Genomic DNA, 23,816 nt, shown 5'->3' with positions numbered 1-23,816 from the left:
TTGTAAAGCAAATGCTATGAGATGCGCACTTAAGAACGTAATAAAGAGTTTTGGAATATGTATTGTTGAAATGAAGGTTAAAAAAAAATCTGATAAGTATAATTAAAAGAATTATTCCCCTTACATTTTATAATAACTCAGTTACAAGTTTTAAAAAATTCGTAAAAAAAAAAAAAAAAAAAAAAAAAAAAAAACTTATTTTATTCCCTTTCAGAAATGTTCAGAGAAAGTCAAATACTATTTAATACCTATTTAATTATTAGGAATTAGCGAAATACTTATTTAAAGTATTTCGCTAATTCCTAATAATTCTCTAATTTATACTGAACCGAATAGAGCATTAATTATAAATCGACTTACATTTTTCGATTTAAAAGATGCCTCAGAAGCCAAAAAATAATGTCATATTTAAGAAAGTATTTTAGAAAGAAGCTCTATAAATAGAAAAGAAATAATGCATAATTTTAATATTAATAATACAATAAACTTTGATCTTAATTTTTGTACCTTAACCGAATAAAATCGAATTACCTTAATTTTTTTTTCTAATGTAATTAACGAAAACTTGTGAAAATATTTCATTCAAATTAAACCATTCTGAGAAGAGTGTCCTGTGAAAAGTATAGCATTTACTTCCGTTCAGAATGAAATGTTGTTTAAAAATATGTTGTTTTCACATACTTAGGACTCTGAAGTGCTGTAGAAAAAGAAAATATATACATTTGTATGTATATTTACGACGTAATTACAAAATATTTACATCCGAACACGTCAAATCCCATAGAACTCAATGGTAAATGACCCAATGTTTTGGTCACCACGTAGGGATCGCCGGTGCTTCAGAGCAGGGTACGGGAGAAACTTGTTTAGGGCGACTCCATCTTACTTCCTACCTCCATGGGTTAGCAGGAGTGAAGGCAAGATCAGATTGGTAGATGCGGAGCTTCAGAGCTCAGTGAGAGCGTAAAAAACCCATGACAACCCCTTTTGGGCTACCGTTTAAATATAAAACCTTTCAAATTTTTTTTAATTTATATTTATTTTATTTATTTGAATCGTGATCTTCTTTCTTAATGTTTTTTTTTTTTTTTTTTTTTTTTTTTTTTTTTTAAGTTTGTTACATAGGATTGTAGGCTTACATGTCTGATTTTAGAAATTTAATATTGTTATCTATGCCAGCTGATGTTTTTATATTCATGCTAGTCACAGATTTCAACTTTTGTTGAATTATTTTCATGTTTTGATGAAAAGGATCCAAGTAGTATTCTTTAGAGAATGGTAGGCATTCAAATTCAATTAGACATGAGAATACGATTGGAAATAGTGATCTTTTATTAAGACTGGTTCAGTAATGACCAACTGAAAATTAAAAATTTGCTTAAAATTCTATGTGCACTTCATTATCAGTGTACTTTGCAGAGTATTTTCGAATAAATAATTCATAGATCTATTCATAGATTTGAAAAGAATTTTTTCACTGTTTTTAAATCCATAGACAGACTTATTTGTCATTGTTGGAAATTTATAATCTAATGCCTATGATTTAATGCCTATGATAATGAGTATTTGAAGTTCAAAAGAAAATGAAAATGTAAATATTAAAAAAATGTTTAATTTTATTTGGAAAGGTTTTACTATCAATAAAAATATTTATGCAATGATTATGCAAAATTATTTATAAAATATTGAGTGTTTGAACAAAAAATAATTTTTTTAATGTCTTTTGTTCTGGTGTCATATTCTATTGTTAATGGATACATGGTTAAAGTGGTGAAAAACCTCTCTAATTTTAGGTAAATTATCATAATTTTTCTTTTTTTTTAATTTTGGAAACCAGTCTGTTTGTTAAATTTTTTTTTTTGAATATTAAAGCTATGGGAAATAAATTATTCCATTACATATCTGCGATGTCTGGAAATAAAAATTTGTATTTTAAATGATATGAAGTTTATATCATTCTGGCCAGTTTAAATCAGTGGTTTCTGAGAAAAAGCTAGTGCTAAACCACCGCTAGTTACTGATTCATATTTGTGGTCTATAAAAATAAAATCTCCAATTTGGCGAAAAATTTCTTTTAGTTACGCTGGCAACCCTACAGAACTGAAACAAGTTCAAAGGCCAGTGAATGCGTGCGCTCTGGCTGCTGTGGCTGTGTTGGGAGGATTGTGTACTTTGTAGTTGACGCTGAAATGGAGTTTTATAAAGTAAACTGAAGTGGTTGACATCCGTATAACACATTCAAGTAATTATTATACAGTCTTTTTTATTAATAATCATACTCTATGCCACGATTTTTCTGTAAAATTTTGTGTGACATGCCAGTCTTGCAAGTAACTTGCCCGGCCGCGAGTAGCATTTTTTTTTGGCCGTTGGAGTTCAACGCATTGCAAGAAATACTTACATTTTAAATTTTGTTCTGAGTCTTATTTTATGTTGGATAGCTTATACGTATATCATATTAGTTTTGCTAATAGTATAAGGGGAGATAATAACGTATTTTTAAATAAGATCTGCCCCCGTCTGTTATAAACAACTTAATTTTACCTACCAGTAAATCGTATATATATATATCTGTTCTTGTCATAGAAAAAAAGTTTTCTTTTGCAGTATTTTAATTAATTTCATCCTGTTTAGATGTTTTAATTATTTTTTTCTTATGAATTCATAAGCTAATTAGACTTACACCTGAGACCTGATGTTTACTTAAAAATATCTTGTTCAGGTGTTTCAAATGCTTTGTAGGATCTAAAAGTTTGTTATATTTCCTTTACTTGATTTAAACTTTATTCAAAATTATCGAATTAATTATCGTAATACAAAGAGGAATATGGTTTTGCATTTTGTAAAAATTGATAGTACTGAATGTAAATCCTCTTTAGTTCATAAGGAAATTTAATTATCTAACTTAGCCGCCGGTTTCCGAGTAGATCACCGAATGTCCCGGTTAACTTTGAGCCTTTATGAAAAAAAGTGTTTTTCAGCAATAAAATTAAATCTGTGCAAATTTCATTTTCCTGTTCCTAGTGATCTTCAGCATAATTTTTCTTATTAAATTTTAGTTGATCTCAATTGTCTTAGTATAGAGTAGTCTTAGTATCTATAGTAGACATTTATAGATCTTTATATGAAGATTTAACCAAATGTTTAATCAATAAATATTCATATTTAGTTCTGTTTTAATCAATGTAGACTCATTAGGTCTATTTTAGAAGAGAAAACGACTTAGGGCCTTCTGAGTGCTAGTTAGACATTTATCATCTAGTTAAACCAATAAAGCACAAATCCTAGTGATGAAAAATTGTCCGTTGTGTTTCAGTTGTGCAACTGTAGAATAATTTTTACAATTTTTTAGAGGCAGGAAATGTAATAAATGTGCAAACCTTTTGAAGGAATTCAACCCCCCGACCTTGTGATTGTTAACTGAATGTGCTAGCAATTGCATCACAAAGGTACATGATAAAGGAGGGAGAAAGTATCTTATAAATATATGATAAATTATTAAGTTTATTCAGATAATATTATATATATTAATAATTTTGTTTTTATCATGTTTAAAAGTACTTTGATAAAGTGAAGCTTTCTTTCCGTACTCAATTGGCACATATAATCTATTAGGTTTTGCTCCTGAAATGCACAAGCACCATCCCCTAACCTACTCAGAATTTTCTCAGTGTAAAAGTGTAAGAAAATTGCAAATTGAAATTAAAGAACTTAAAATTTATAATATTTAATTAATATATTTTATGTCACACTCGTAAAATATATAGATAAATAATTTGAATCATGCGTTATAAAATGAATTTAAACCAATTTTGAGTTCTTTTGAAAAGGAGCCACCACACAACATTAAAAACCTGCTGATTTTTCATATTTCCGGGTTGACATCTGTGTCATAAAAATAACATTTCATTAATTAAAATATAGTAGTTGATGCTTTTGATGATTAATAAACAAAAATTTATACTGTTGTAGATTACATATCTGGCAGTTTCATGAAGTAACGGATTTTTTTTTTTTTTTTAAATTTAAGTTTAAAAGTAATGAACAAGAAATGCAGATTGAATATGCTATAATTTAAATTCTTTTTTTTATTACTAGTTTTATGAAACTTGCATATATGATAATTTTTTTTTAATTATAAGTTCAGAAAAAGCAAGCATTCAAAATTTTGTCATCATTAAGTCGCATAAAACATAAGAAAGTTACATGAAACTAAATGAATAAACACATGATCTGTGAAATTTTGAATCCTTAGACTGGTTCATGTGTGAGGAGCATACTAAAGGTCATAAAATTGTGCTGTGGTAAAGTGCTGAGGAGCACACTAAAGGTCGTAAAATTGTGTGCTATCCTATTAGTAAGATACTGGGCATTAATGGGGTTAATTATAGAAAACTTAAATGCATTGAAGATAATTTTAAATCATAATTATTATTTCAGAAAATAAAGTACAAGAAGTAAAGGATTAATTGAAATAATTCTGTTTAAAGAAATAATATAATTGTAATAAGGGAGTCTGTTGAATGTTTTTTGTAATCTGTGAGATAATTAGTTTTAGAAACACTGTAGTATCTTGAGAAGTCTACTTTTTTCTTGAGAATTGCACTTGGTGTAATTCCATTTGGAATGATATCTCTCATTTGTTTTATTCAGTTTTTATGTAGAACATTAAACAGAAAGGCAGTGTCCTTGTGCCCAGTATACTATTCCATCAAATTTGAATATTAGTAAGCAATTTTTTCAAGGATCAAGTGGTTTTTATAATGACATTCTTTATTGAAGTGGTAAAATTTAAATTAATATTTTTAACTTTAAAATTTTGAGTAGATGTTTCTTATAACAAGCTTTTAGTTTTTTTCATAAATATATGTAATATTTTTGTTTTATTTACGTATTATTATTTGTATTTCTAATTTTAATAAATTTTTCTCTTTTTAGGTTATCAAGGTTTTAGTAGCCTTAATGTTTTTGCTCCTAGTCATCATTGCTAATATTCATCAAAAACAACCATGACTTATATATTAAAACATTTTCTAGCATTAGTATTGCTTGTGGTACAAATCATTGCAGATGAGAGGATATGCATTCCTCATGATATACAACCAGGCTACAGTATTAAGAAATTACATTCCAAAGGTCAGGTCGATTTAGAAGAAAATGAAATTTCATCTCATTTTACAGTACTAAGTGATGGTTCCCTCGTACCCACTAAAAGCCTGGCTCATTTAGCTGATAATACAGTAAAACTTCGTATTAGGGAAGAACATGATGGTGTAACATTTGTACAACCTCTTTTAATACATGTTAGAAGAAGTGAGGAAATGTTACACTTTCCTCGAAGCTCGTATAATGGAAAAATAGATGAAAATCAACCTCCAAATACAATTGTTGCCAATTTAGTTGATTTGAAAGCAACTGATGCTAAAGGGAATGTTGAATATTCAGTATTTGGAAATGAAGATTTTAATGTATTTAAACACAAAGGTCATCCTGTGATTGCATCGACTACTATACTTGATCGAGAGAAGCAAAGTAATTATGTCTTGAAATTGAATGCCGTTGATTCAAATGGGTGTATTGCATCTGTTCCGGTTACAGTAATTGTAAATGATCTTAATGACAACCCACCCATATTCCTTAAAAAGCATTATATGTTCAAGATTTCTTCAGATATTCCAGCTTATTCTTCTATTGGTTTCATTAAAGCTGCTGATGCTGATGGTGATAAACCAATTTATGAATTTGTGGAAACCAACCAGAATCATACATTTGTTATTGTGCCCCAAACTGGAAGAGTTATTGTCATGGGAGATGCACAACCTGGAATATACAGTTTTTATGTTCAGGCTAATGATAATCGTTATCCACCTCTCTATAGTGATATAATTCCTGTGACGGTAAGTGTTGGCAATGTTCAGTTAGAGCACAAATTAAAAAGAACGAAACGTTCTATCCGCCAGACAAAAACATACACAAATTTCCTGGAAACTGATGCAAATATGCCAGGAAAAGTGATGTTTCGTTTGGAAAGCCTCCATCCAGATGAAACATTTAGTTTGGAGGACGAAAATCGGTGGATAGCTATAGATCACAATGGTGATGTGAAAGTTAGAGAGCCATGGGATTATGAACAACTAGAGAGTGAGAAGACCATTGATTTTTGGGTACGGATTAAAGCTCCTCATCAACCTGGTAAGTAAGAATTTATATATTATTACGATTAATAATAAACATTTATTTTGTATTTATGTATTGGTATGCTTGATTTTAATGAGAAGTGGACCCCTTCTAGTTTCTTATTAATCAGTTAAATGAACCATTTTTAATGAATTAAGGGTATGTAGAGTATGCTTGATTTTTTTTCCCCCCTGATTTATGGTGGATAATAGGCAAAACTTTTGTCCCCCCCCCCAAAAAAAATCACAATCAAACACTCAAATTCAAATCATCTTAACATAATTCTCCTAATTTTTTTACTGCTCCATAGTAGTGCAAATATATTTTTATATGCTGCTTTGTGGCTGTGCAGGTACTCTCACTCAGTGTGCGAGCGCACATAGCTATACAAATACATTAATTTTAAACACACCCCACCTGTACTGTGTAAAGAGTGCACTATATATATACAAGAGATAAAATACAATGCAAATTACTTAGTAAGTCTAATACAAATAATACAATTATGACAGTAATTAATGATATTGATCATACATAAGACAAGTTATTTCAAGCAGATAAATTAACTGGATTGGTCATTTATATTGTCCTTTGTCAATTTGAATAAGGCACAAAAGTTATGTATCCGTCACCTTTTCTTTAAAATTATGTGCTTGGAGCCTTTATCAAGTAAACAAGAATAAAAATCTAATGACTCTTTACCAACAATTTCTACCTATGAACATTGCAGCAAAATTTCATCTCTTACAATTCGATGAAGTAAGAACTGTTTCTTCAGATTTTGTCCCCGAGGAATTTATTGCAATTGGGAGCTCTGAAGTTCATTTGCTTAGACTGTTTATACTGGCTACGTGTTGCATGGAATGAGGGAGAGTATATATGGAACAGTATCGTCCTTGCAGTAATGAAATGATGCACAAAATGCATCAACTCTTAAATTATGATTAGTGCTTAAGATTAGATTTTTGCTGAATTCCAAAGCGAGGTTGCTGGGAAAAAGTTTTGAAATTACAGCACGAAGCATTATGTTGTAATTCTCTGATTTTGTACCTAAACTGTCAAGAGAACGATTTGAGTTTTGCACTTAAAATACAGATTTTTCAACTCTTCTAAATTATAAGTGTTCTTTGACAAAATCATGTTCAGCAGTTTAAATGTGTGGGCATTGATTAACATATCTTTCTGACTAAAGGTTATCTTGGATTAATTTAAGAGCCAAGTTACAGTTATCTGATGTAATAGCGAAACCTTTAATGCAAGAACGAGCTTTGTTTCCATGGCAACTAAATATTTAAGAAAAATTTTCAATATCTGAAAGGGAATGATTTTTGTCATTTGAATTTTTGAATTGATTCTGGAAATTTCAATTCTGGCACGGTGCGGCGCGCAATGGATTGGAAATTGATCTGTCAGCACTATCCTTATCTTCAGAGCAGATGCTTTTATTTTATTTGGCTTATAATTCCCTACTAAATGTAGTATTTCATCTCGATGTACTCTGTCTTTGATATGATTTAAATTAAATTCCTCGTCATTATAATTCGCTTCTGATAGTGAAGAAAGTGACACAGAGGTTATTGAAAATGAAAAAATTTCGATTGACAAATTAGTCTGTATTCTCGACACAGCAATTATAGGACTTGAATAGCGGAACTTTGTAGCTGGAGAAGAAATTATGACTGTTTATGCAATTAAAGAGAAAGTATTATCACATAAAGCGAAGCAACTTAAACAACTTACATTGAAAGAAATGTTTAATAAAGTAAACAAATAAATATTAAGCTTTCTTTTTTTTTTTTTTTAAATTTTGATACCCTTTAGATTATAATTGTTCTTTATTTCTTAAATTACGGTTTCATATTTTTAATTTTATAATTTCTGCATGCCATCTTACCAGATTTAAACTGATGATCTATAATCCTGAAAAATCGATAATCCGGAATCGCCGAAGTCCCAACGAGTCCGGATTAACGACTTTTGACTGTATTATAAACACGCTAACACGATCAGCGACACAGCCTTCAGGTTATCAGGCTTTCACGGGTGAGATAGCTTCCCTGTAAAGCAGTTTTAAGGTGGCTATAAAATGGGCAAGGGAAGACCGGGTTGCCACATTTGGCGAGAAATTGCCCATTTGTCGACAAAATCTGTGATATTCCATGGACGGATGAAGAACCTTCTGGAACAAATTCTTACCGGTTTAGCGCAGAATGTTCTCGAATACCAGTTTAAAGCTATATAAAACCTGCTGGTATGTGGAGGGTTAGTTAGTAACGAGTGGGTGTCTTGTTTAGCGAGTCAATTCGTGCAGAATCGATCGAGTTGACAGCCCAGCAGCGAGAGCCAAGTGGGTTGTCGAGTGCGTCGAAAGAGTCTCTTCAAATATCGCAGTTAGTGCATTGTCGAGAGAGCGTGTTAAGCTCCGGGAATGACTGAATCGAAGAGTCAGGAGCTGTTCTCTGTGTGTCATCGAGTGCATCGCGAGTTGCAGCGTGGAGAGTCTCGAGAGTACGTGGAGTTCCGAGAATGACCAAGCAGAGTCGAGAGCGTTACTCTGGTGCTTTGCAGTGAAGCTGTTTCTCCCGTGATAGCTTGATAGCCTGAAACCTGTGTCGCTGATCATGTCAGCGCGTTTATAACAGTTCGACGACTGAACGAGATTTTGGAGTTGTCCTGATTGATACCGGCCAATAAAGTGTGTTTCGATACTTCATCAAGTGTCGTCTTTATTCATTCCAAATCCACACGAACCCCGTACGAATGTGAAGGAAGAAAATAACGTAACAGCTGGTGTCAAAAAAGAAAAACGCAACAACATTATTACTCCACCTTCTGAAAATAAGTATTTATTTTAGTATTGGTGGTTCATACAAAGTTTTTGGCTGATGCAATATTAAATAACCTAAAACTTTCATCAAAACAAATAATAAAACACACAAATTCAAATCATCTGAATGTTATTCTCATTTATTTTCTTAGATCTGCATTGAAATGCAAATATATATTTATGCATTTCTTTGCAGCTGTGCAGATAGCCTCGTAGAGCATATGAGCATCCATCACAGCACAAATACATAAATTTTAAACAAGGCCAAAATGTTTTTAATTTATGCATATTCTGATACAGATTTTATTCACCACTTAGGGTGATACTAAAGGAACTTCAACTACATGGACATGCAATGTAGATATCCACCTAAACAATTTTATAAACTAGTAAAGTACAAATTCTAAGGATGTCTTAACATTCAGACTTCCTAACCATCAGGAAAGGAAGCAGCAGTTCTCAACCTTTTGACTAATGCATACCATCTAACAAAAATCGAAAACCTTTAGTACCACCTCTACAAAATACTACTACCACCACCATCACTCTTGAATAAAGCTCAGATTGCATACATTTACAAGTGTTACGGAAAAAAACTCAATCATGATGTTGGTGTTTTAAGTTTTGAATTTAATAGTTAAAAATACTTTGCTTCATTGCGTATCACCTATTTTTCTCTTGCGTACCACCCATTGAGAAACCATAGAGAATTGCTATTGACTGAGGAATGACATTAGCCAGGACCACACTTTTGGTCCTTAAGAATGCTTGTGAGAGGAAAGGGGAAGCATTTTTTTTTTATTTAATCTAAACAATAATTGAAACCTGAATAGTTTAATTGGTGTGGGATATTGTTCATACTGGTTTTCTGTCACTGGCATAACAGCTGGAAATGATGAAAGAATTAGATTCCAGGAATTTCAGTTAACTTCCTTAACTTTTTATTTGAAACCGCTTTTTATTTTGTTCTGTTTACTGTTATTTAGCTTATCAAAATTACAGTTTTAGTAAATAACATCTGTTCTACTCTTTTCCTTTACTGTATATCTGTTATTCAATCAATAAATATCAAAATTTTGCACTCTACAGAAATGTGGATATAAAGTAGCTTTTTAAAAACTGATGCAGTAAGATCATCCAAGAATTCTAGAAATGATGTAAAATATGAAGTGTGAAGCATTGCAAGAATATGAGAGAATGTGTCAACAAGGCTATTTGACATTTAACCCTCTCACTGCATACTTTTTTTGTCAAAATAGGTTCAAAAAGTGCATATTTTTTATTACATATTTCAAATCTCCATATATTTTAGAGTTAATAAATACAAAAAATGTACAAAAACTTTTTGTAAAAGGTTTTTTTTTTCCCCTCAATATAGAATTAGATCATAGAAAATGTTTGTCAGAATACTAAAATTCAAGAATTGTGATATAAAAGGAAAATTTTGAAAATTAATATTGGTTAAATTATGATTTATTTTATAAAGTACAAAGGTAAAACATAAATACTAATGAAAATATTTGCATAATGTAATATTTTGCATATCAATTTTGCACCACTGTCGAACGTTTTCAATAGAAACTGAATTTTCAGATTCATATTACAATCTGCATAGGAATCTGAGATAATCTCATCAGTTTCGCTATAACTATCTTCAATACTCTCGCTATATACTCGAAATCAGAGTCAGAACTACTATCAGTGTCGGAAATATCGTCAGGAAAATAGGTTATATCACTTGTGAAACGGTTCCTGCCAGACTTCTTTGAGCTCTGAAAAGCGTGCAAAATGCTACATTACGTATGCTTGTATATTTGACAGAAATGTGGACAATTAACGCCATCTGTTAGCCCACATCTGAATAAAAAATTAAACATCACAGAAAAGCCGAAAGGAAACCTTGAATGGGGAAAGAGAGGTTTGCACAGTTAAGTAGACGGTAAAAATGCATCCCCGCGGAAATAGCGGGTTGTGCAGTGAGAGGGTTAAGAATACTTGACATTATTAGTGAGACGCAGTAACCTGGCATAACTTTTGCAATGTTACTGTTGTGCGCATCTGCCATCATCGATAATCAAGTAGTTACTGCGTGTTTGAAGGCTTCTTCATTGTCAAAGTGTACCCCCCCCCCCCAAAAAAAAAAAAAAAAATCTTAATTTGCAGAGAAAAGGATTGAAGTGGTTTGGCACCAAGTTGGGACTGTAAGAGGGATGCTATAAAATGTCATATTTGAATTATTGCAATTTTTATTTTTTAGGCTATTGCAGTCATGAGCTTGGATTCATATGTTTTGTATGAAACTCATGTTTCGTCATCCACTGATTGTCCTGTAGCTTGTTAGATCTGTTACACATCTAACATAACACCACTAACACATATATGGAAAAATGTGAGAACTCCATATGTTCTACATTTACTAAAGGATGACTTAGGCATAACACTAAAACTGTTGTCCAATTCCAGATAATGATGAAGAAAAGTCTGCCACTCTCTACAAAGGCTGTTAATAAGTGTGAAGAGTAAGAAATGTGAAATATCAGCTGTATCTTTACCAGTCTGGAGTGAGAAAGATGAAAAAGCATACATGTACTCCTTGGGATTCGAATCATTAATTTTTTTATTTGCTACCTGAGTGGTTTGTTCTATGTAATTAGGGCAAAGCATACCTTTGCTAGCTGGATGTCTTAACCACTTATACCACAATATAATAATACACATAGGGGAATGCAGTAGCTCATTACAGATTTTCCAGTTTTGAATTTATTAATTGCTGAATTTTGAATGCATTAAGATTTTAAATAATTTCAATTTCTGATAAGAATAGTACAGTCAAAAGTCGTTAATCCGGACTCGTCGGGACTTCAGCGATTCCGGATTATCGATTTATTCGAATTATAGATCATCAGTTTAAATCGCGTAAGATGGCATGCAGAAATTCTAAAATTAAAAATATGAAACCGTAATTTATGAAATAAAGAACAATTATGATCTAAAGGGTATCAAAATTTACAAAAAAAAAGCTCAATATTTATTTGTTTACTTTATTAAACATTTCTTTTAATGTAAGTTGTTTCGTTTTATGTGATAATACTTTCTCTTTAATTCTATAAACAGACATAATTTTTTGTTCACTTACAAAGTTCCGCTGTTCAAGTCCCGTTAATTGCTGTGCCGAGAATACTGACTAACTTGTCAATCGAAATTTTTTCGTTTTCACTAACTTCTCTGTCACATTCTTCATGTCTTTATCCATTTTTTGCAGCAATTCCACTTTTTGTTTGATGGACATCGAAACATACTTTCGTTTTGTACGATCCTTTGGGAGCTCCAGAATCAAAAATTCTATTTGACATAATCGAAAGTTCAAGTTTACTTTTTTAGTATTGCTCTTACAGTCTGCAAAAAATAATAAGCCGGATCCAATTCGAAAATTAAGGAATAACACAATCATCAACATTAACTGAAATAGATAATTAGATAATTTTAGCTTACACCGTCCGTTATACATAAAACGTGCACGTGAAAACGTATTCTGCGCTTGCGCACACACAAATGCGCAGTCGTAAGAGGTCTTACGCGCACGCGTAAATGCCTAGGCGCATGTGTCAACGCGGAGCATGCGCAGAAAGTTTTTAGCTTTGAGGTCCGGATTATAGATCATTCCGAATTATGGGTGTCCGAATTAACGACTTATGACTGTATTTAATGCTTTTGATCAAGTAAAATATAAAGTAAAATTTACTTAAATACCACTATGCTGGAAGTTTTGGCAACGCATTGGTAATGCAAAATGTTTAAAATTTTTATTTCATATTCAACAGTATTTAGCAATTTTTTTAAACTACAGTTTTAATGACTAATATGCAAAACTTTTCTTGTATTCTTACATCTATGTACAAAAAGTAACATTAAAAATAATCTTGTTGAACTGAAGGCATATTTTAAGAATGTAATTTTTATTTAATTTTCTTTCTGGCAGATAAATTTGTAAAATATGAAACAAAAATATTAAACTTAATTGAAATCAATTGTCAATACATCTTCAAACATGCGTCATTTTACACCATTTTGCATCTTGGCCATGACTCAACTGTGAATTAAATTTCACCTTCCCGACAAAAACCACATCACATAAGTTGGGAGAGATAATTCAGAATTTTTACTTTTCTGCATTTAACTGAAATTTTTTTGATGAAGGTGAACAAAAAAATATAAATTGTATGTATAATAGGAATTTAGAAGATATAGCTAATTCCACCAAAAAAGAACCTGTACTATAATACAGTGTATACTGGTGAGTATAAAGAGTATTAGATGATAGTATTAAAAAGAAATCATTGACATAGGTAAAATCTTTCTTAATGCTTGATCACATTACAGATTGAGATGTTAATTAAATTATGCAAGGATATAAATTGAAATGATACTAGATGAAATACTGGAAGTGACAGACTAGTAACATTTTTTTTTAAATAAAAGAGCGGTTAACAAATTTGGCATCATTAAAAAAAAATTGCTAGATTAGTTTTGACAAGAGAAAAAAAAATCCTTCAAGATTTTATTTCTTTTCTTTTTCTTAAAGGGGGGGGGAGTTAGCTGAAACTGAAAGGAAATCAACTATGAACAGTGAAGTGACAGGTATTGCTGGTCTATTAAGAGATGGATAAGAACAGCTGTTTTCTATTAAGGAAAAAGAAAGCTGAAGGAGGGAATAATTAATGTGTTTAAAAAGGGGAATTAATGAGGATTGAGATAAAGATAATTTCTAAACTAACCTTCCCCCTTCCAAGCTTAAAAAAGCTATGTTACTTTGAAGAAGGTGGCATTTGTTTATTGAAGTTATTAGTAATGTAGTTACTGTTGTTGGAGCTACTTTGTAAATTTTGGATATTTCTTCTTCAGGTATTTCTTGGATATTTCATATCTGGATCTAGCTTGATGATATGAAAGAGTTATATGAAAGGAAAAAAAAAAGTACTTAGAAGATACTGGTAGGGGAGGGCGCTATTATAATTCCCTACTATTTTTAGTAGCCAGTTGGGAAGTTTCCATAAAAGTTGGAAACATTTTATATTGCATTTGCTGGCATTAAAGGCATAATTCAGTGGGTTAAAATGATATGTCAACAGTATTAAAGTGAAATTTAATAAAGTGCTTTTGACCAGATAGAAGTATTTTTCAGTTAACCAATAAATACTTGACGTTGGAGATGCCCTGACCATAGAGGGGGGCTCTCATGGTCGGAGGCTGTCCATTGCAAAGTGCAGTGGTTGGGGCAATACAAATTTGTGGTGTTACTAATGTACTGATTGATAATTCATGATTTTCATAGGTTATGATACCTTTGTATTTTTCTTGGCAATAACTTATTGGAATAGGATTAAAACAGTCTGGGACTTATAGATGCAGTATCCTTTCAGGGGCCCTCAGCATGCCCATTTCTTGTTCCTGTGAAAGAAAATTAATATTACAAGGAATTACTGGGTGATTTGGAATCCTCTGAAATCTAAGGCCTGGTCAATAATAGGGCCTGTAATTTTCTGATAAATACATGACTTATTCTTTCAACCACATATATATTATATATATAGTATATACATGTGGCTATCATCTGCTAAGCATTGTTGTGTTTAATCTTGTTCATATGATTTTTCTTAAGTATTTTCCCAATTTCATAATAATGAGCTTTTGGAGTTTGTCAGATAACTCCTCTTCTTAAAACAGAAGCTATCTGCTCCCACCCAAGATTACAGTATATTTAAAGTAAACAGAAGATCTGTGTTTAAAATTAGTAGTATATATATTTTTTACTTATGATATTTTTGAGAAAAACTGTTTACAATATAATACCTCAGAAAACATCTTTAATAAAAAATGATACTTTCTGATTAATAACACTTCCACCAAAAAATTGTGAAATCGTTGGTGAATTTGGTGAGCATTTGCAAAGTCACTGTCGACAAATTTTTCATTAGCTACTGCTCGAAAGGTAACATTCATTTTCAAAATGGCAACACACTAAGAATTTCAGACAAGAGCAGTCAATCAAATTAAAAAAGCAGGAAACATTGGCAAAAAACACTAACCATTAAAAAAAAAAATCCTCCTTTTCTACTTGTACTATAGTTTTCTCTGTGTACACTGTCTTCTGATTTTGCAGATATAAAAATCTGAGAATTGCACAAACTTCATATCCATATAACTTTAGTATTGTGCATATACCAAAAGTGACATGCTATGTGTGTATCTGGCTTGCCGCATAAATACTTTTTGGTGACATCATTGGTTACCGCATTACTATTTGGCTTTGGCTCTGAATATTTTTTTGCACCTTCCTAAGTATATAATTTAAAAGGTTATATTACCTACCAATTTGCATAAATATATAATATTATTTGCTTCAGCATTAAAAACTTTATTTAAAGAGTTATTCTGATTTAAAGAAAAGAAAAGAAAAAAAAAAAAAAAAAAAAAACCAAGAAATTAATTTTTTTACTTTCCTTCCATTATAGATAAGTTCTTTACTTATGATTAAGTAGAGAGCTTAGAGATAAATTTAATTAAGTTTTTAAGAAACCGGCATCTAGCAGCTCTGAAAATGTAGTTTTAATAAAATTTATGCAAAACTGCCTTCGGCATGGTTATATACCTCCAGCATTTCCACACTTCTTGATATTATAAGACATTTTAGCCTATTTGTTCTTGAAGTTTGACATAAAATAGAGATGATAAATTTGAGGAGCATTGGTAGATTCCGCATTAGGATTACTTAAAAAGTTTTTTTAATCAGTGTAACTAAAATTTTTTATATATTTAAAATGGGAATTAATTTAAAAGGTCTATTGATGAATACTCAGGCTTATACAGTGTGAATTATTATGATTGCCATTCTGATATATTTACTGCCTGACCATGGACAGAATAGTCATGTTATATTTATGCTTTTACTTTTTTCCTGTTTACATAAAAAGAAATCTGCACATAAAAAAAAAAAAAAAAAAAAAAAAAAAAAAAAAAAAAAAAAACACATATTAGTACTTGAAGAATGCAGACAACAGCCAAGACAACCTGTGCTTTCAATCGTAACTTTTTAGTTATACTATATTTTTTTTTTTGCTGTTAGAAATTACAGGTATTGTTTAATATGCGAATACTATTGTATTTTATGATGATTTTACTGTTATATAATTAATTTAAACACTACATAATGGATAATAAATACAATTCTATGTGGTATGGGAACTAATAACATGATCCTTTAACAAAATTACTGTTTTTATCTGTTTCTTTCACATTTCATTGCATAGTAGTGAGAGCTTAATAATCAGCTTTGAAGCTGAAGGTAAAGGGAATATTAAAAAAATTAAAATTTACAATTTAAGTGCATTTTTTATGGAAATAAAATTGATAATTCTGATAAAAAATGCAATAAGTTCCAAAATTGCTGGAACCAAGATTTAGAAAGTTGAACTGGAAATAAAATATTTGAATTTAAGTTAGCATTTTCTGCCTCCATACGGTCATGGAGAGAAGATATGCAAAAATTTTGTTATTATTACCAAAAAGCTACATATGCCATTGCTTTATTATATGGGGACTTTCATGTTTTTATCTATGTTTAATTTGAGTATATGCTAATTTACCTTAAAGATTCTCCAATGAAAGTATCCTTTTCTGTTAGAAGGCATTGCCAAAAGTAGTTAACTGACTGTCCAGAGATGCGGAACTGTCTGTAATTTACATGTGCAAATAATGAAGTCTTTTTTTATTATTATTTTATTTTAATTGGTTTTAAGTTAATAAATAAGGAAGAGATTTTATAATCTAAAATATTTTTTTCTGTATTAAGAACTTAAGGCTCTCTTTAATTGATGTTACTGTAATAATTGCCATACTTTTTCTTTTGGAATATTTTCATTTAACCCTCTCAGCGTTAAGGCCGGAACATTCCATACAGAAGGTTGCCTTCCACATTCATTATACATGAAAATTTCTGCTAGCTTTTAATGTATCTGATTTCAGTTTGGATGTATATTGGAAGAAAAGGAATCAAGGTACAAAATGAAAGAGTCATTTTTTAATTAAAATCAAGAAAATATCACTTATTCATGGCATTTTGAGGAACTTTGAAATTTCAAGGCTAAACTAATAACGCTCAGAGGGTTAAATAATTTAAAGAACCTGTGAATAGCAAGAACATGAAAAGCTGTAAAAGAGTCCTATACAGTCAAAAGTCTTTAATCCGGACTCGTCGGGACTTCGCCGATTCCGGAATATAGATTTTTCCGGATTATAGGTCATCAGTTTAAATCTGGTAAGATGGCATGCAGAAATTATAAAATTAAAAATATGAAACCGTAATTTATAAAATAATGAGCAATTATGATTTAAGGGTATCAAAATTTACCAAAAAATTTAATTATTTATTTGTTTAATTTATTAAACATTTCTTTCAACGCGCGCATGCGTACCTTACGCATAGCCGAAATTAGAAAATTGCAACCAGAAAACTATTTGATTTGTATTCGTGATATTTATAATGACGAAGAATTTGATTTAAATCATACCAAAGACGGAGTACATCGAGATTAAATACTACATTTAGTAAGGAATTATAAGCCGAATAAAATAAAAACATCTGCCCTGAAGATAACAATAGTGCTGACAAATCAATTTCCAGTTCATTGCGGGCGGCGACGTATACCCCCCCAGCGCAGAGCAGCGTGAAATTGATAAACAGATTTCGGAACAGTTAGATAAACAAAGGATATACCTTTATCCATTTTTTGTAGCAATTCGTTTTTTGTTTGATGGACATCGAAACATACTTTCGTTTTCTAGATCCTTTGGGAGCTCCAGCATCGGAAATTTTATTTGACATAATCGAAAGTTCAAGCTTACTTTTATAAAATTGCTCTTACAGTCTGCAAAAAATAATAAGCCCGATCCAATTCGAAGATTAAGAAACAACGCAATCATCAACATTAACTGAAACAGATAATTAGATCATTTTAGCTTATACCGTCCGTTATACATTAAACGCGCAAGCGAAAACGTATTCTTCGCTTGCGCAGACGCATATGCGCAGTCGTTAATGTCTTACGCGCACGCGTAAAACGCCTATGAGCATGCGTCAACGCGCCGCATGCGCAGAAAGATTTTAGCTTTGAGGTCCGGATTATGGGTGTCCGAATTAACGACTTTTGACTGTATTAAAGTCTCCAAATTTTGTTCTAAATAGAAGTCTTTGTTATCTCAGGAAGACTGTGTGTTAGCTGTTCAGGTACAATAAGAAATCTTAGCACCCCAGACTGATCAAAGCTAGGCATACAGCACTTTTTTCCTAGGACTGGGTCAACAACATGCAGTATATTACTGAAAATGATTAGGAACGTTGGCGAAAAATTACTTTCTTGTTGTGTGTATGCACAGTTTGACTGATGGCACCATTCAGACTTTAATATCTGAAAGTATTTGTTCGTGTTAAGTGGGAAGCAAGTAAATTTATGATCTGGCAAGATTTCAAAAATTGAATTCTTTTAATTTGTAGAGAAGGATAATATACTGTTTTTATGTTAGTGTGTGTTGATCTTGTTTCTAATCTTAATGATAATTATTTATATTAATTTATAAGGGCAGCTCTGAGGAAAACTTAGTATGTTTTTCTTAGAGGGTCAATAAGGCTGTAACTTAGTACGTAATTTTTATGTGCTAAGTTACAGTGTAGTTAAAGTTTTAGATGTTTAGAGTTTAGATGGAATTTAAAACTCTTAAGAAAATCTGCTGGTCATCTGCTGGAAATAGTAATAGGCTAATTACACTAGAATAGGAGTTGTAAGGATATTTTTCAATTCGGTCGGATTTTCCATGTGTGATTGCTAATGAAAATGTTGTTAGAAGTATGGCTTTTGAGCTAATTTTCCAATTTTAGTGTTAGATAGTTAATGTTTTGAAGGGATTTAGAGGGAAAAAAAATTAAGATCTCTCCCTTTTTTTCACGCGTGTATGTGCATGGGGAAGGAAGATTTCTACTTTGTATAAATCTTATTTTGCATTAAGTATGAGGGTTAGAGTTTTCTTATAGGGTGATGATTTTCGAACTGACCTCATAGCCATCACAACCCTTAACTGGAAATGCAAGAGGTGCAGCAGTCTTGTTTTGAAGCTAAAGGTGTGATTTATCTCTTTTCTAGAAACTGATATTTTTAAAATGTCAATTCTTTAAATATGATTTGTACAGAAAGTAGTTAATACTTAATAACTATGAGACAAGATTTTTAGGAAAATGATTTTTGTGAAAAAAGTCATTGTGAAAACTATCATGGCACCAAGAACTGTAGAAGATTTCTTGATGCATAATGGTATCACTCAGAGGGTCTTTTTCCCTTTTTCCTTATCACTAAACCTCCCAAGAAGACTTTTGATTTTCCAGTCTTTTAAATGTCCCTATGCCACACAGACACTATACACTTTCAGAGTTTGCCAGCCTCACTAACTACTGTACTGATGAGGGTGCCTTAAAAAGGACAAAAAGTGAACAGTTTATCAGAAACCCTTAAATATAATGCTAATGCTGTATTGCATTTAGTTTTCATAAAACTTTTAGAATAGCATTTGAAATACTCTATTTTGCACACTTGGTTTAGCTTGTTGCGTATGAATTGCAGATGAAGGTTTATAATTCACATGTAATTCATTTCCCAATAGTGAATTCACTGTATATATTTTTCATAGTTTTTCCCATATATTATTCTAAAATGAACCTGTTTCTATGAGAAACTCCTTCAAAAATACATCCTAGGTGTCATGTACTTTGTGATACTTCTCAACCAGCCAATCAATATTGTTCCCTGATTAAAATGATTAATCATTAATATTAGACTTTGATTAATATTAGACTTCCTTGTCATTTGATATAAATTGATTTCTAAGTTTTGCTCTTTTGATTACATATCTCTGATTTTACATATTTGCACAATGCTATCTAAATCTGTACATATTATTATCATCGCTGTGCAGCTACTATGTGCTGTAACGTATAGCATTTGCTGCTCAGAAGTATGAAGTTGCATCATATTCTGTGGAATTGAGAAAATAAACTAAACATTAAAAACATGAATAGTTTATATAAACCGTAAGTCAAACTAGTCATTTAATATTAAATATTTTCCACCTCTTTTTTTTTTAATAGATACATAGAATAAAGAATTTCTAATCGAATTAATCAGCGAGTTATTAAAAAAATAGGTATTTAACATAGTATACGAGTAAATATAAAAATTGTATAAAAGCAGACGGGGGGGAGGGGAGAGCAACGAACATAAACAGTATCGCTTTCTGCTGTCAAAGGCATCATTCAAGTCTGGAAGAGGCTCCATTCGAGTGTTGTGAGGTCAGATTACTCTGCGGTCGGATTTGAGTGACGTCATGTGAAAGAAGACGTTATTAAAACCTGGCTGTCTTTTTTCATTGTTCTGTCGTCATGTTTCCCGATATGGCATCAAGTTTGCAGTCGATATTTAAGAATAGAAAAATATATATCCGCATCCTACTTTGTCTCCTCCCTAAATCCGCAAATGTTTTCCGTTTGCCGATTGTTCTCTGTACTTAAGTCTTCGCACATTCCAGCTGTTGTTTTGTATTAATATTCTAGAGTTTGAATGAAGATTACCTTTTAGGTTACTTGCATTAATGTTTATAGATTAAGATAAAAAAGGAAGAGAGTTTTTAAAAAGTGTATTTTATCAGCAAATGATCTGGTATTCGTAGTAAAAAAAGAATTAATTTGGTACTCTTTTGTCTGTCAGTAATGCTGTTAATACGGTAGTAGTAGATAACTTAATAGTAGAAAACTTATGGCCAAAAAGTTCTGCGGCCATTTTAAGTGATACATGAAAGATTAAAGAGTACTTATGCATTATTATCCCGTCGACCATGAAAGTGGGCTCCCATCGAACCGTGAAAGTTACCTGGAGATCCCGCCATAGTTCCTTTCGGTTTTGCGGAATTCTGAAGAAATTGTCGCTTTTTTATTTAATAAATAATAGATATTTAATCGGCTTTGTTTTTTTGCTCTTCATAAAAAGACTTTCATCGATTTCTAATATTTTTTAGGGCCCTCTAATTTTATCTGAAACTCTAGAGCACTGAGTTCAAACTTCTTGCTGGTAATTGTTCCAGTCTATTACCGTTTTGTTGGACACACATACCTGATCACATAGTGTTTATAAATTCACTCTTTTTTTTTTTTTTTTTTTTTTTTTTTTGTTGTAGAATCTTAGAATATTGAAAATAATCCACTGTTCTGTAGAAGGCAGGTACTAAATTTTAATATTTTTTTTGAAAATGCCAGAAAAAATATAGCAAAAAGTTAATTTATGTCCTTATTCCAAAAACGACATGGCTCGAGACTCAATTGTCGTTACATCAAATGAAAGCGAAGATTTTAGGAATGCGTTGTTACGTTTCGCTTATCCATAATTGTTGCTAAATCGCGCTGTTTGGCGACAGTTTCGCGGGATAATACGTAAGTACCGATTAAAGTAAGCAAACTGTTATTATATCCTTGCTGCTACGACGAAGATATGAATATTCATATGTTCTAAAAACATGAAGAAAACAACTTAGAGGTCTTGAAAATAGTAAATTAAAGAAAATTTATGGCTCATTTATGGTTACGGTGCTTGTCAGTAATGGTTTAATCAAGAATAGGCCCCGCTGTGGTTCAACTAATAAAATCAGGAAAAAGTCTTTGCTTGGAACATATTTTAAACCAGGCGTTTGAAATTTAACCAAATTCTGCGAGGCTTTGTAAAATACCAAAAAGAATTTACGGACTCGGTGGTGGCATCAAAGTTTTTAGCTGCTTTTGCTGTTTAAATAAGCGATTAATTAGTAAATAACGATAAATTGCTTAACTAACTACTACAATTCAGTTTTAACTGTCGGTTTGCCACGAGGTAGTATTGATTTTTAGAAAAAAACCGGCTTTGCTTTAACGATGAGACTACTGGTTTAACTTTTATGGGGAGAGGAAGAATTCCACTGAGGGGGGGGGGGTTCACGAGACTCAAGGTCAATTTGAGGTCGTTATCCAAAGAAAGGAAACGCTGTAAAAGCATATCATTAAGGCTTCTTTACCTCTAATAAGATAATAGGACTAAAATCTGCAGTGAGACATTTGTTTTAAAATTCTGCTAGAATGCATGAAGATCTTTTTTATTTTATTATCTAAAGTAAATTGAGGGAATGAAATTTTACTTGGGCTTTGAACTCTGTTATTTGTTGTTGGTTACTGACAGCCTCTTATAACTACGGATTACCTTTTATATAGCCTTAAAAATAAATACAATAAGTGCGAAATTGTGATGGATGTGAAAGATAATCTCAGACATTTGTATCTGTAAGGCATATGATTGGCCCTTTTTCAAATTTTGCTTACGTATGCTGTCCTAGAAGAAAATTCAAGATAAATTATTTGAGCAATGCATGGCATAAAGATAGACTATAAATATATTTCTACAATCCAAAATATAATAAAAAAATCGATTGAAATTTTATATATATAAGTCTTAAAATGTGTGATCGTAGGCAAAAATGCATGTCCCTTTCAAGTTTCATGTTATTCAACCTCTTTGTTTTTAACCTAATTAATTTTTTTAAATGCAGAGATTCAATTATTTTAAATATGAACTGTTAGTGCGTTATATTCATGATAAAACTTAATTACAGAAGTTTTTTTTTTTTTCTTTCTTTTTAACAAATCAATAGAAAAATTGTCTTCCACTTCATGTGAAGTCCATTACCTTGAGATTAGTTTACCCAAAATTCGTTTGTAAAGCTGTCTAAAAGGGGCTGTACAGCTGTCATATTCAGTGAAATAGATAACTAGTCAAACTAAGTTTGACTACTTTGAATATGTACTGCCGAGATTTACAAACTAATTTGGGGTAAAATAATCTCAAGGTAATGGACATGGCATGAAGTGGAAGACAAATTATTTTTATTGATTTGCTAAATTTTTAATCTAAACATTTTCAATTGATTTTTTTTAAATATTTTAAATTGTAGAAATATATTTATAGTCATTTTATGCAATGCATTGCTCAAATTAAACGTTAAATATTAATTTTTCTTGGAATTTTCTTTCTTTTCTTCTGAGACAGCAAAATTTGAAAATGGGCCGATTACATATTTGATCGCACCATGCGATGATAGTATTATGGCTAGGGGAAATGAGAATAATAACTAAGAAGGTCGGAAGCAGTGCCAACTAGATTTACTTTATTGCTTCAAATTGTTTACCGTTTCGAATGCTTTCAATTCTGAATCGATATTGCTGCATCAATGCAAGTGAAAGTCTTTTAGGGACTGCATTAAAATTATGTATCCTCAGTCTCATGGCTTCACGATTATTCTGGACTAATTAATTGATTGCAGTATGAGCGACTGCAAGTACAAACGCCTGTGAGTCAAATATCACTTGTTGCAATCCAGCGCCATCTTGGCCAATGACCAGCTTTAGGCACGTAACTGTTTAAATTTCAGACCTATAGCTATGTTTCTAACTCCTCCTAGTACATATTATTTATAATATGTGCTTTTTCATGGCGCTGTGAAATACCAATGCACCCTCCTTTTTATTTTTGAACAGGGAAGAGGTTAGGCGAAATTTGAATTTTTCCTAATTTTAAAACTAATGCAAGATTGATTTTCTTTGGTTTGGAAAATGCACCAGGAGGGTGACTGACATGAATTCCTCATCTTCAGAGAGTAGAAATATTCGAGACCGTTTGCTAAAAATTGGTAGATG

At 31.4% G+C, this 23,816-nt stretch overlaps 1 protein-coding gene across 1 annotated transcript in view; it reads left to right on the top strand.

Annotated features, from left to right (window-relative positions):
- The first annotated feature begins 2,094 nt into the window (after nt 1-2,094).
- The window catches only part of LOC118183739 (neural-cadherin-like), a 544,211-nt gene continuing 522,489 nt past the window's right edge, over nt 2,095-23,816 (top strand). The window contains exons 1-2 of the mRNA XM_035353337.2: nt 2,095-2,242; nt 4,939-6,192. Coding sequence (XP_035209228.1) covers nt 5,010-6,192 — 1,183 coding nt within the window. The 5' untranslated portion in view covers nt 2,095-2,242; nt 4,939-5,009. The remainder of the gene's footprint in view (nt 2,243-4,938; nt 6,193-23,816) is intronic.

The sequence above is a fragment of the Stegodyphus dumicola genome, chromosome 4 (genome assembly GCF_044657685.1).
Source record: "Stegodyphus dumicola isolate Sdum_Otavi_A_Nest chromosome 4, ASM4465768v1".
NCBI classification, from domain to species: Eukaryota; Metazoa; Arthropoda; class Arachnida; order Araneae; family Eresidae; genus Stegodyphus; species Stegodyphus dumicola.
This window is presented reverse-complemented; position numbering and strand designations above follow the sequence as displayed.